Raw genomic sequence first — 13,005 nt, forward strand, 5'->3', positions numbered from 1 at the left:
CTAGCTGATAAGACAACTTAACTTAACTTACCATGAAGACGCTCTTAGTGTGTGCGCTATTGTTGTGTGTATCAATGGCGGTTGGAGAAATGAACTCGTCCATTCCATCAGAAGAGAAGCCATCAAAGGAGAACAAGGAAAAACTGGTCATCACTAGAATACCAGAGCTACCAGCAAGGTAATGTCCTACTGTGTACCATGTCATGTGACCACCACCACTCCTGCAGTATTACTAAGCCTGGGATGCTGGGCAATGGTGTCTGGTTGATACTGGTGAGCCAACGACCTTCCCACACACACCCACCACCTCACATACACACACATGCCCACACAGTACTATACACCATGGTGTGCGTACAGCCAAGATGCCCTACCCCACTTTGTGGCAGCTGTACAATACATAGTGGACCACAACATCACCGAACTATCCATAGGGAAACTTGACGTCTCTAAACAACCAGGTACGCGCACACACTCGAACCCCCTCACACCTCACACAGTCCACCCACTACACACTTCACACCTCACACAGTCCACCCACTACACACTCGAACACCCTCACACCTCACACAGTCCACCCACTACACGCTTTAACCCCTCACACAGTCCACCCACTACACACTCGAACCCCCTCACACCTCACACAGTCCACCCACTACACACTCGAACCCCTCACACCTCACACAGTCCACCCACTACACACTCGAACCCCCTCACACCTCACACAGTCCACCCACTACACACTCGAACCCCCTCACACCTCACACAGTCCACCCACTACACACTTTAACCCCTCACACATCACACAGGACTAGGGCAGCAGCTGAACATACGGACTACACCCACCATAGCACTGTGAGTAGCACCTCCCTGTATGACCTTTATGACCTCTCCTCCTACAGTTATCGCCAGGGATATAGACATAACTATGACGGTGACGTGGGTAGTCCATACCTAATAAGCTGGGTGGTTAGGATTGCAACGTGAGTCCATGATTATACCCACTGTGTTGATTGTGTGTGTGTGCAGTGCCAATGTGACTCTCGTAGAGTCTAGAGAGGAACTGGAGGCACTAAAGAACAACCATGACGTATTGTTCATGCTGGTACATGATAGCAAAGTGGATAGTGATTGGCACAAGACCTACTCCAAGGTACTACTATCTACTATCTTTATGTTGTGTATGTTTACCTTGTTTCTGGGTAGGTGAGTAGACAGCTGGCTCTGAGAGGCACTTTCCTGTACATGCTGGATCCAGAGATACTTGATTCCCCTCCTTCTAAACTACCAGCTCTATTAGTCCTCAAGGATGGAGTGACACAGCGTTATGGTGGAGCACTGGCAAGTCATACACTGTACAAGTGGATACTGAGTGAGAGACACTCTGCACTACCCACTGCCGCACTGGATAATCTGACACACTTCATTGTCCACTCTGATCCCAAGAGACTTGTGTTCCTAGCTGTTGACAAAGATGTCTCCAGTAGGAGGGTGGCTCAGAGGAAGTGAGTACCTTCTACCCCACCCCCTCACACACACACACACACACACACACACACACACACACACACACACACACACACAGAGCTGTTGAGGCTGTCAAGAAATTGGCGGCCAGTAGAAAGTTTCACAGTTCCTACCAGTTTGTGTTGACTGAGGGACTGGAAGTAGTTGAGCGTCTTATGAGAAGGTGACCCCACACACTCCGTACCCACTGGGTGTAGTTGAACATCGTTCAACAGCCATAACTTCAGTACAGTTGATCCAATGTCAAAATTTTTATGATTTTCTGAAAGCTTAGGAAAATACCTTTCAAATGATGTATTTCAATCCAAAATTTCATAGGGGCCCTGATTTGTCACTTTTCGGCCTCGGACCATGGGCTATCAATTTCTTTCAGCTGCTATAACTTAAATTCTGTCGATCCAAAGTTAAAAATAATAATCATCTTTTTCTGAAAGCTTAGAAAAATACCTTTCAAATAGTGTCATCAAAGTTCATCCATGGTACAGTCAAATTGGCAAATACTTTTATCTCTCAAATATGAACTTTGATGACACTATTTGAAAGGTATTTTCTAAGCTTTCAGAAAAACATAACTTTGGATCGACAGAATTTAAGTTATAGCAGCTGAAAGAAATTGATTGAACAGAGGGGGTGGGGGTGTAGTTGAACATCTTTCAACAGCCATAACTTCAGTACAGTTGATCCAATGTCAAAATTTTTATGATTTTCTGAAAGCTTAGGAAAATACCTTTCAAATGATGTATTTCAATCCAAAATTTCATCGGGGCCCTGATTTGTCATTTTTCGGCCTCGGACCATGGGCTATAATCCATGGTACAGTCAAATTGGCAAATACTTTTATCTCTCAAATATAAACTTTGATGACACTATTTGAAAGGTATTTTTCTAAGCTTTCAGAAAAACATAATATTTTTAACTTTGGATCGACAGAATTTAAGTTATAGCAGCTGAAAGAAATTGATTGAACGGAGGGGGTGGGGGTGTAGTTGAACATCTTTCAACAGCCATAACTTCAGTACATTTGATCCAATGTCAAAATTTTTATGATTTTCTGAAAGCTTAGGAAAATACCTTTCAAATGATGTAGTTCAATCCAAAATTTCATCGGGGCCCTGATTTGTCATTTTTCGGCCTCCGACCATGGGCTATAATCCATGGAACAGTCAAATTGGCAAATACTTTGAAAGGTATTTTTCTAATAGTGTCATCAAAGTTCATATTTGAGAGATAAAAGTATTTGCCAATTTGACTGTACCCATGGTCCGAGGCCGAAAAATGACAAATTAGGGCCCCGATGAAATTTTGGATTGAAATACATCATTTGAAAGGTATTTTCCTAAGCTTTCAGAAAATCATAAAAATTTTGACATTGGATCAACAGTACTGAAGTTATGGCTGTTGAAAGATGTTCAACTACACCCCAACCCCCTCCGTTCAATCAATTTCTTTCAGCTGCTATAACTTAAATTCTAAGTTAAAAATGTTATGTTTTTCTGAAAGCTTAGAAAAATACCTTTCAAGCTTTCAGAAAAACATCACTTTGGATCGACAGAATTTAAGTTATAGCAGCTGAAATAAATTGATTAAACGGAGGGGGTGGGGGTGTAGTTGAACATCTTTCAACAGCCATAACTTCAGTACTGTTGATCCAATGTCAAAATTTCTGAAAGCTTAGGAAAATACCTTTCAAATGATGTATATGTATTTAAATCCAAAATTTCATCGGGGCAGCCCTAATTTGTCATTTTTCGGCCTCGGACCATGGGCTATATATATAATCCATGGTACGGTCAAATTGGCAAATACTTTCATCTCTCAAATAATTATGATGACACCATTTGAAAGGTATTTTTCTAAGTGAAATCCTAAAATTTTTGACTAAGTTATGGCAGCTGAAAGAAATTGATAAACGCACATGCACACTCCACACACTCGTCAAACCCCACCCCACAGAGCAGTGGACGGGTACCCTCAACTGATGGTCTACAATGTACGCACGGCCTACTACACACCGTATTGTCATGGTGACAAAGGTTTCACTGAGTCAGCAATAATGGAATTCATTAATCTTGTAGAGAACTCCAAGCTTCCGGTAGGTACAATAATAATAATAATTATCATTATAATATCATGTGATTCTTGTTTTGCAGTTAGAAGGTGGTCCAACGCTTTTAGAAAGAGTGCAACACTTTTACAAACTGGTGTATTCAATGATACGGGTAAGCCCCCCCCACACACACACACTCACACACACACTCACACATGCATACACACGCCCACACATACTCCCACACCCTCACAGGGCACACTCACGCACCATCCATACATCGGAGCTGCTGCTGGGTTTTCATTAATGGGTGTGGTCGTATTCTACATTGTGTTGGCTTGTCAGAGTTTTACTAAACGTACCAAAGTGCCACGCCCATCTCGTGTACGAGCACGGGCAATCGCTAATCACCATGACAATGCTACACTGCGGCACCGAACAAACCATCACCATAGCAACAGTGACAACCAATCAGAATCATCAGAAGAGGAGGAACATTTAAAAGACAAATAGCAATAAGTGCTTATTGTTAGGAGTCAATTATTTTGCTGACCATGAATTTTTATCGTGATTGAGAAATTGTACAAAATTATAATCAGTTAAAATTAATGCTAGCTAGAGGAGACAATATTAACTAGCAGTCCATTGGAGGCAATCACTATATTGTCATGTGATGTGATGAGTCCCTTCTCTAGTGCATGAGAGAGAAGGATGGCCTTGAGTTGATGGTGGTCCTCAGCCACACCCACTGACACCTCCACTACACACCTCTTCCTGCCATTCACCTGCAACCAGAGCAGGATAATTCCTGACAGACTGCTATTGATAATGCATTATTACCTGGAGTACTATTGCTCTACTTGTGCTCAGGTCCAATAGCTCCTTCCTCCATTCTGGCCAGGACTGTTCAAACACACCACCCTGCACACACACACACACACAGTATGAGGAACCTCCTCCCAGTGGATAGAGACTACCGTATTACTAGAATATTTTGCGAGTGAAAAACCTTTGCGAATGAGCCAAATCAACAGAAAATTTGACCCTTTGCGATCTAACTATTGCGTTCTGGCAAGGATCGTGGGCATTTACTAGTAATAATTTAGGTTTTGTGATTTTTATTGTTGCGAATTGATCAAAGTTCGCATATGTTTGATGCTCGCAAAACATTGTAGTAATACAGTATATGTACCTTGATGGTTGGTGCCTGTGTGTAGGCTGTCCTTGCAATGCTGAGTCCTTCCCATAGTTCAGCACTTACGTGTGGGGCCATGGGGGACAACAAGAGCACTAGGGTAGACAATGCTTCATGATAAGGGAGGGTGTGGCAAGAGGAGGTGTGGTCTCGCAACACATTACTCAGTATCATCAACTCTGGCAGTGCTGTGTTGAGAGTGTATCGTCCCTCCATCGCTCCCGTCACCTGCACACATATCACACACACTGGGGAGGGGGCAGGCACACATCACACAGTGTGTGGGGGACTCACTTGTTTAATAGTCTTGTGTGTAGCGGACACTATCTTGTCCCTGTGCTGGTCATCACTTGCCACGCCTCCTCTCACAGCTCCTATGTGTGTGTGTACCATCCTCCATAACCTTGACAACCATCGAGACACTCCTTGTATGGCACCATCCTCCCACTGTATGCTCAACTCTGGGGGGGCCTGTACGGAGGTCAGAGGTCATATAGGGAATACACCCACGCACCTTGAAGAGCATGAACAGGCGCACAGCATCAGCTCCATAGCGTTGAACTATGACCTCTGGATCAACTCCATTGTATTTTGATTTGGACATCTTCTCCCATGATACTGATATGCCACGCCCCTTTATATCCTCCCCAGGCCGTAGGTAACGCCCACTCACTTCCTCTCTGTATGTCAGTCCTTGCACCATGCCCTGTATACGTGTGGTAACCATGGCAACTGGTTACGCCTAGTGACAGTTACCTGAGCAATGAGTTTCTGAAATGGTTCCTTGGTTGCTAGGAAACCAATATCGTGCAGCACATGAGTGATGAAGCGTGCGTACAGCAAGTGGAGGTGTGCTGTAGGTTAAAGGTCATATTTACCCCACACATAGACCACACCCACTCACCATGTTCAATGCCCCCCACATAGGTATCCACTGGCATCCAAGAGTCTGCCTCCTGGCTAGTGAAGGGCTGGTTGCTATGGCGAGAGGTAAAGCGTAGGAAATACCAGGATGAGTCTACAAATGTGTCCATTGTATCCGTCTCCTTCCGAGCACGGCAATGAGGTCTAGGAGGGGGTGTGGTTAGAAGAATACGACCAATCACATTACTCACTTGCCACAACAGCCACGCCCCCACTCAGTATTGGTTGCCAGGGGCGATGGTCCACGTCCAGTGAACTGCACGTTAGTTGGTAGTAGTACGGGAAGTTTGTCCTCTGACACTGGAACAATCTGAGGGGGCATGTGTGTTGTGAGGGTGTGTGTGTGTGGGCGTGTGTGTTGTGAGGGTGTGTGTGTAGGTGTAGCACTTACTCCACATTTGTCACAGTAGAGAATGGGGATCGGGGCACCCCAGTATCGCTGCCGAGAGATTAGCCAATCACGAAGCTTATAGGTTGTCATGGTACCTCCAGTCCCCATGGTTACAGCCTGCTCCAGTATAGCGTTGGCCCCTTGTTGTATAGACAGGCCATTGCACTGTTGTGAGTGTATAAGAACACCATCCTCAACCACAGGTAGTACAGGGAGAGAGTGATGAGTGGCAAAGAGGAAGTCCCTGTCATCGTGAGCTGGCACACACATCACAGCCCCAGTACCTAGACACCATATACACATAGACACCATACACAAGGGAGTATAAGAGATAGCTTACACAGCAGCTTACCATAATCAGTGAGTACATAGTCAGCCACCCAGACAGGGAGAGGAGTATGGGTGAGTGGGTGGACTGCGGTGAGCCCAGTGTACACTCCATTACTAACAGCAGAGTCATCACTCCTCCAACCATTCACAGCCGCCTGTGTACTAGCACTCAGTGTCTGATGAGAGAGGGGGGACTGATATAACTACCCTGACTATGATCTATCCACTCACCTTCACTAGTGGATGATGGGGTGAGATGGCTAGGAATGTCACTCCATATAGAGTATGTTGAGAGGTAGTGAACACACGCAACCTCTCACTCATTCCCTGTACACCGACACTCAGATATCATCCACACACCACACATGCACACACAGCACACACCACACATGCACACACTGCGCTCACTGTGAGGTGGAAGTCAAAGTAGGCTCCCTGAGATCTACCAATCCATTGAGCTTGAGTGTTCTTGACAGCATCAGGCCAGTCCAAATCTTGCAGCCCCTCCAACAATGCCTACACGCCACGTCACGGTCACGGTACTTATCCGATATACATTGTATTAAGACATCAGAAATCTATAAGCCTTCATAAAATGATTACAGCAGCTGGAAAAGTTCTGTGTTTAAATCCCAAATTTTGTCAGGACCATAATTTGTAATTAATTTTTCGACCTAAGACCATTAAATTTTTTATCCATGGTATCGCCAAAATTAATTGGCAAATACTTTTATCCCTCAAATATGAACTTTGATGACTCTACCGTATAGCGGGTAATTTTCGGGGGACAAAATATTCATGGTTCAGCAATATTGAGACATATCGTGGGTAATATTTTCATGGTTGGAGCTTGCACTGCAGGTAAAGGTAGGCAAGGTCGCTTCATTCGTGGGTAAATATTCGTGGTCAGACATCCAACCACAAAAACCACGAATATTTTGCCCCACAAAAATTACACGCTATACGGTATTTGAAGCTGCCATAACTTGAATTCTGTGGATCCAAAGTTAAAATTTTTTTGATTTTCTGAAAGCTTAGAAAAATACCTTTCAAATGGTGTCATCAAAGTTCATATTTGAGAGATAAAAGTATTTGCCAATTTGACCGTACTATGGATTATATATAGCCCTAGCCTCCTTCACCGGCCTTAGTGAAGTGCGGCCTGGAATCGAGGCTAATATAGCCCATGGTCCGAGGCCGAAAAATGACAAATTAGGGCCCTGATGAAATTTTGGATTGAAATACATCATTTGAAAGGTATTTTTAGAAAATCATAAAAATGTTGACATTGGATCAACTATACTGAAGTTATGGCTGCTGAAAGATGTTCAACTACACCCCCACCCCCCTCCGTTCAATCAATTTCTTTCAGCTGCTATAACTTAAATTCTGTAGATCCAATGTCAAAAATTTTAGGATTTTCTGAAAGCTTAGAAAAATACCTTTCAAATGGTGTCATCAAAAATCATATTTGAGAGATAAAAGTATTTGCCAATTTGACCGTACCATGGTCCGAGGCCGAAAAATGACAAATTAGGGCCCCGATGAAATTTTGGATTGAAATACATCATTTGAAAGGTATTTTCCTAAGCTTTTAGAAAATCGTAAAAATGTTGACATTGGATCAACTATACTGAAGTTATGGCTGTTGAAAGATGTTCAACTACACCCCCACCCCCTCCGTTCAATCAATTTCTTTCAGCTGCTATAACTTAAATTATGTAGATCCAAAGTAAAAAATTTTAGGATTTTCTGAAAGCTTAGAAAAATACCTTTCAAATGGTGTCATCAAAAATCATATTTGAGAGATAAAAGTATTTTCCAATTTGACCGTACCATGGATTATAGCCCATGGTCCGAGGCCGAAAAATGACAAATTAGGGCCCCGATGAAATTTTGGATTGAAATACATCATTTGAAAGGTATTTCCTAAGCTTTTAGAAAATCATAAAAATGTTGACATTGGATCAACTATACTGAAGTTATGGCTGTTGAAAGATGTTCAACTACACCCCCACCCCCTCTGTTCAATCAATTTCTTTCAGCTGCTATAACTTAAATTCTGTAGATCCAAAGTCAAAAATTTTAGGATTTTCTGAAAGCTTAGAAAAATACCTTTCAAATGGTGTCATCAAAAATCATATTTGAGAGATAAAAGATTTGCCAATCTGACCGTACCAACCATGGTTCGAGGCCGAAAAATGACAAATTAGGGCCCTGATTAAATTTTGAATTGAAAAACATGAGAGAGGTGTATCACATGACATGCTACTCACGTCAGCGTAGTGTGTGATCTTGAAGAACCATTGATCGAGTAGTTTCTGCTCTACTATAGCACCTGACCTCCATGACCTTCCATGACTATCCACCTGCTCATTAGCCAGCACTGTCCCATCCACTGGGTCCCAATTCACCACAGCCTGTATGTATATGGACAGGAGTACATGTACTCCTGATATGGAGTGTGAGTGTCATGCAGTCAGTGTGTATGGAGTGTGAGTGTCATGCAGTCAGTGTGTATGGAGTGTGAGTGGAGTGTGAGTGGAGTATGAGTGTCATGCAGTCAGTGTGTATGGAGTATGAGTGTCATGCAGTCAAGTGTGTATGGAGTATGAGTGTCATGCAGTCAAGTGTGTATGGAGTATGAGTGTCATGCAGTCAGTGTGTATAGAGTGTGAGTGTCATGCAGTCAGTGTACATGCACTACGTGTACATGCACTACGTGTACATGCACTACGTGTACATGCACTACGTGTACATGCTACGTGTACATGCACTACGTGTACATGCACTACGTGTACATGCACTACGTGTACATGCTACGTGTACATGCACTACGTGTACATGCACTACGTGTACATGCACTACGTGTACATGCTACGTGTACATGCACTACGTGTACATGCACTACGTGTACATGCTACGTGTACATGCACTACGTGTACATGCACTATGTGTACATGCACTACGTGTACATGCTACGTGTACATGCACTACGTGTACATGCACTACGTGTACATGCACTACGTGTACATGCACTACGTGTACATGCTACGTGTACATGCACTACGTGTACATGCACTACGTGTACATGCACTACGTGTACATGCACTACGTGTACATGCTACGTGTACATGCTACGTGTACATGCACTACGTGTACATGCTACGTGTACATGCACTACGTGTACATGCTACGTGTACATGCACTACGTGTACATGCTACGTGTACATGCACTACGTGTGTGAGACACTTTCCTTCTTCTTGTAAGCTAGTCCTCTGTTGTAGAGTTGTAGGAAGAGCCACTGTGTCCATCGATAGTAGTCAGGAGAGCATGTAGTCACCTCCTATATACACACGGTGATGGGGGAATGTGGTAATGAGAGGAGCTTACCCTCTCCCAGTCAAAATGACATCCCATGCGATCCAGTTGTCCTCTCATGACACCAATATTCCTACAGTGGTACATGTATAATAGGCAGGCACACATGTAGCACACAGCACACAGCACATAGCACACCCACTCACTGTACAGTCCAGGAAGATGGATCTATTCCATGATCAATGGCAGCATTTTCTGCAGGAAGACCAAATGCATCCCAACCCATTGGATGGAGCACCTCCTCTCCAAGTAACCGACGGTAACGGGCAAGCGTATCACTGATAGTGTATACACGAACATGGCCCATGTGCAGACGTCCTGAGGGATAAGGGAACATGGACAGGATGTAGGACTTAGGTCCTCGAGGTTGGGACCACGCCCACTTCCCAGCCCACCTCCCCTCAACGTCACTGGGGTTGTAGTGCGGTGTCTATAAGAGGGCGGCTGATTATAGAGGCGGCTATACTTATGGTTACCTTACCTCTGACACAGCGCAGCTCTTCCTCCTATAAAGAGAAGGGAGTGCAGGGAAACGCCTTCTAGCTCCTCTTAGCATTATAATTATTCCATGTGGATGATGTGGTAAGGGTCGTCAAACTACTAAACACCATTATGAAGCAAATATTATTATCTGGAAATGGTCGTCACAATGCACAAAAATTAATGTTATTAAGCACAGTGCATCATGTATATCTGTTCCTAGCTAGTGCTGTGAGGTCCAATACTTGAGCTGCTGGTCAGTTAGTGCAAATGCTCTTCTCTCTCTTGTAAAGGTTGCCTCTAATCGATGCAGGGCAGTCAGTACAGCTGCAGTGAATGAGAGGGGGGGCGGTCACACACACACACACACACAGGGGAGGGGAGTGTACCTGTCTTGATGGCATACTTGCTGTTTTTCTCCAGAGCCATCAAAGCATCCCCTGTACTAGGTGTACTGCTGAGTGGGGCCTTCACGTGTTTGTCCAGGGCCTGTACCAACCAACCAGAGGGAATAGCACGCACGCACGCACGCACGCACGCACGCACGCACGCACGCACGCACGCACGCACGCACGCACGCACGCACGCACGCACGCACACACACTAGCTAGTAGCTCACCATGGAGAGGTGTATGAGAGAGGACACCACTTGACCCAGGCTCTGCAATGAGATGTGTACACACACACACACACAAACACTCTTACCCTCTGGACTACTCCGTACTGGTCCTGTGTGTACGAGGCCACTGCTAGCTCTGACAATCCTCTCACTGCACACACTATTAGTCTACTATCAGAATACAGCGTTTGCTCATCAGAGCCCGGCAACTGAGAAGCGGGACATTAGCAAGAGGACTGCATAGTCAGCACTTACTGTAGAGAGGAAGTGAATGAAGAATGGCTTTCTCTTTATAGCCTCCACCAATGCAGCGGGTATTCCCCTCACTCTGCCAGACAAGCCACTCAACTGCTCGTGTGAGGATAACACTCACGAAACACTCCCCCGCCCACTCACCTGGTTAGCTAAGCTGTGTGTGTTGTCCAGTGGTGGTGGTGGTTGTAGGGAGGTGACATTACTGGGGGGAGAATAGGACCAGAGCCCTGCCCCCCTCTCAACCACCCCCCTTCTTGTCAGTGGGGGGGGCTCTAATGAACACCAACCCCTCTCAGGGGGAAGTACTGTACACATCACGTGATACATCATTATATCACCTGACTATTATACCTTCAGTACGAGAGGTAGTGGTGGTTTCCATGGATACAGTAGAGGAATCTCCTCCTGTCAATTTGTTGGTGAGCTTGTGTATAAGAGTGAGACATTGTGTAGAGACATCTCTCCACACACCCGGCTGACCAGCTCGGTCCAAACTGAACACTTGTGCTCTCCGGCCTGGCAGAGTGGCCAGATTACACACATCCAGGAATCCCAGTGCCTGTGCAGGAGGGACAGACAATAAATACAATGCAATGTATAAACTCACTCTGAGCAGAGGATTGTTAGCCTGGAGAGCGTGTGTTAGTAGATGGTCTGACTCACTGGCAAACATGGCCACTATTGGGAAGGCTATAGCCTGCATATGGGGGTACATGTACAGAGATAGTGGCGTGCGTGTGTGTGTGTGGGGTGTACCTGTGTGTGGGGGGGGGTGTACCTGTGTGTGGGGGGGTGTACCTGTGTTTGGAAGGTTTGGAATAGTGTCAGAGCGAAGCTTCTCAAGGCTTGACTCAGTGTGCCGGTTAGTAACAGTAGGATCACAAGTTCAAAGGTCAACCACACCTCCCACGAGAGATACCAATGACACAACAAGTAGAGAGGGTAGATCCAGCGTAGGTCCTATCATCACCATGACAACCACATGATTATATACTAATGTTAGTCTTACCTTGAGTGACATGACTAGTCCTTGTGTACAGTGAGCCAGAGTGTGACCACGCAACGAGAATAATGCCCCTTGTTGAATAGAGGGCAGCACTAGTACTCTCCGCTTGTCAACATAATAGCGCACCCCCCAAGCCACACCCTACACACACACACACATCACAGCATGGTCTCACACACACACACACACTCACGGCTAGAGTTGCGTGGGCAGTAAGGAACGCCCACTCTCCACTCCACACTCTGTACCCAGCGAGACTAGAAAGGCAGTGACCTTTGACCCCTCCACTAAATCCAAACACGGCCACAGTTACGAGGTGGGTGGGGCGTAGCACAGACCAGAGCATTGATACTCTAGTAGCATACACTGGGAGCTCAGCTGTGGTCGTTACGGTGTATATCACCATGACAACCATAAGCGAGGACAGAAAGAGGCAATAAAGAAAGAAAATGTTGAGTGACAGTCCACCTGTATAATCGCTGATATATAATTACTTATATATGGACACACACACACACCTGAGGAGAGTGGGTGATGGTAGGGAGAGGTGAGAGTCGTATACAGCATGAGGAGAGGAGCTGCTAACACACACAACCACAAGGCACTGCTCAGAGCACGCCATCTATACATCTAGTGGGTGGGCATTAATTAGAAACGAGCCTTACTTAGGAGAGTAGGTCCCTCACCTGCACAAACCACCTCATTGCTTCTCCTTACTCGTCCAGGAAGTCAGGAACTAGCTACAAAGAGTCTACACCAGCACGCTGCATGAAGGCCTTCTCTGTAAAGGGTCGTCAAAGCTATACACATAGTCAGTAGATCTATAGTTATGATGACCCTTTACCAGTA

At 45.1% G+C, this 13,005-nt stretch overlaps 3 protein-coding genes across 3 annotated transcripts; 1 reads left to right on the top strand and 2 right to left on the bottom strand.

Moving 5' to 3' along the window:
• The first annotated feature begins 32 nt into the window (after positions 1-32).
• LOC135345562 (protein disulfide-isomerase tmx3a-like) lies at positions 33-4,153 on the top strand. Its single transcript, XM_064542980.1, has 11 exons — positions 33-178; positions 228-273; positions 335-461; positions 810-855; positions 903-983; positions 1,030-1,153; positions 1,207-1,505; positions 1,586-1,690; positions 3,481-3,619; positions 3,678-3,746; positions 3,830-4,153. Exons 1-11 carry the CDS (start codon positions 33-35, stop codon positions 4,085-4,087), a joined length of 1,440 nt encoding a protein of 479 aa, XP_064399050.1. The 3' UTR covers positions 4,088-4,153.
• Positions 4,128-10,419, bottom strand: LOC135345544 (leucine--tRNA ligase-like). Its single transcript, XM_064542957.1, has 17 exons — positions 10,278-10,419; positions 9,943-10,226; positions 9,809-9,869; positions 9,671-9,761; positions 8,691-8,833; positions 6,823-6,930; positions 6,646-6,741; positions 6,437-6,590; positions 6,085-6,368; positions 5,885-6,003; positions 5,674-5,837; positions 5,526-5,623; positions 5,284-5,475; positions 5,064-5,240; positions 4,767-4,997; positions 4,415-4,495; positions 4,128-4,359 (listed from the first exon to the last, which is right to left on the bottom strand). The coding sequence occupies exons 1-17, from the start codon at positions 10,350-10,352 to the stop codon at positions 4,186-4,188; spliced, it is 2,532 nt and encodes an 843-aa protein (XP_064399027.1). The 5' UTR covers positions 10,353-10,419; the 3' UTR covers positions 4,128-4,185.
• On the bottom strand, positions 10,407-12,982 carry LOC135345555 (nucleoporin NDC1-like). Its single transcript, XM_064542973.1, has 13 exons — positions 12,843-12,982; positions 12,675-12,786; positions 12,350-12,624; positions 12,160-12,297; positions 11,949-12,110; positions 11,758-11,847; positions 11,502-11,709; positions 11,292-11,455; positions 11,151-11,243; positions 10,982-11,104; positions 10,896-10,937; positions 10,666-10,765; positions 10,407-10,603 (listed from the first exon to the last, which is right to left on the bottom strand). The coding sequence occupies exons 1-13, from the start codon at positions 12,858-12,860 to the stop codon at positions 10,500-10,502; spliced, it is 1,629 nt and encodes a 542-aa protein (XP_064399043.1). The 5' UTR covers positions 12,861-12,982; the 3' UTR covers positions 10,407-10,499.
• Positions 12,983-13,005: the final 23 nt, after the last annotated feature.

Source organism: Halichondria panicea, chromosome 12 (assembly GCF_963675165.1).
Source record: "Halichondria panicea chromosome 12, odHalPani1.1, whole genome shotgun sequence".
In the NCBI taxonomy this organism is placed as follows: Eukaryota; Metazoa; Porifera; class Demospongiae; order Suberitida; family Halichondriidae; genus Halichondria; species Halichondria panicea.

What these genes read in the sequence shown, in the direction of transcription:
- LOC135345562 (XM_064542980.1), top strand. Translation starts at nt 33, where the DNA reads ATGAAGACGCTCTTAGTGTGTGCGCTATTGTTGTGTGTATCAATGGCG. An exon ending in ATGGTGTCTGGTTGATACTG is followed by an intron (nt 274 to 334) that starts GTGAGCCAACGA and finishes ATGCCCACACAG; the next exon opens with TACTATACACCATGGTGTGC. An exon ending in TGACGTCTCTAAACAACCAG is followed by an intron (nt 462 to 809) that starts GTACGCGCACAC and finishes CACATCACACAG; the next exon opens with GACTAGGGCAGCAGCTGAAC.
- LOC135345544 (XM_064542957.1), bottom strand. Translation starts at nt 10,352, where the DNA reads ATGCTAAGAGGAGCTAGAAGGCGTTTCCCTGCACTCCCTTCTCTTTAT. An exon ending in TCTACTGTGACAAATGTGGA is followed by an intron (nt 6,004 to 6,084) that starts GTAAGTGCTACA and finishes ATGCCCCCTCAG; the next exon opens with ATTGTTCCAGTGTCAGAGGA. An exon ending in TTCAGAAACTCATTGCTCAG is followed by an intron (nt 5,476 to 5,525) that starts GTAACTGTCACT and finishes ACACGTATACAG; the next exon opens with GGCATGGTGCAAGGACTGAC.
- LOC135345555 (XM_064542973.1), bottom strand. An exon ending in GACTAGTCATGTCACTCAAG is followed by an intron (nt 12,111 to 12,159) that starts GTAAGACTAACA and finishes TGGTGATGATAG; the next exon opens with GACCTACGCTGGATCTACCC. An exon ending in TCCAAACCTTCCAAACACAG is followed by an intron (nt 11,848 to 11,948) that starts GTACACCCCCCC and finishes CCCCATATGCAG; the next exon opens with GCTATAGCCTTCCCAATAGT.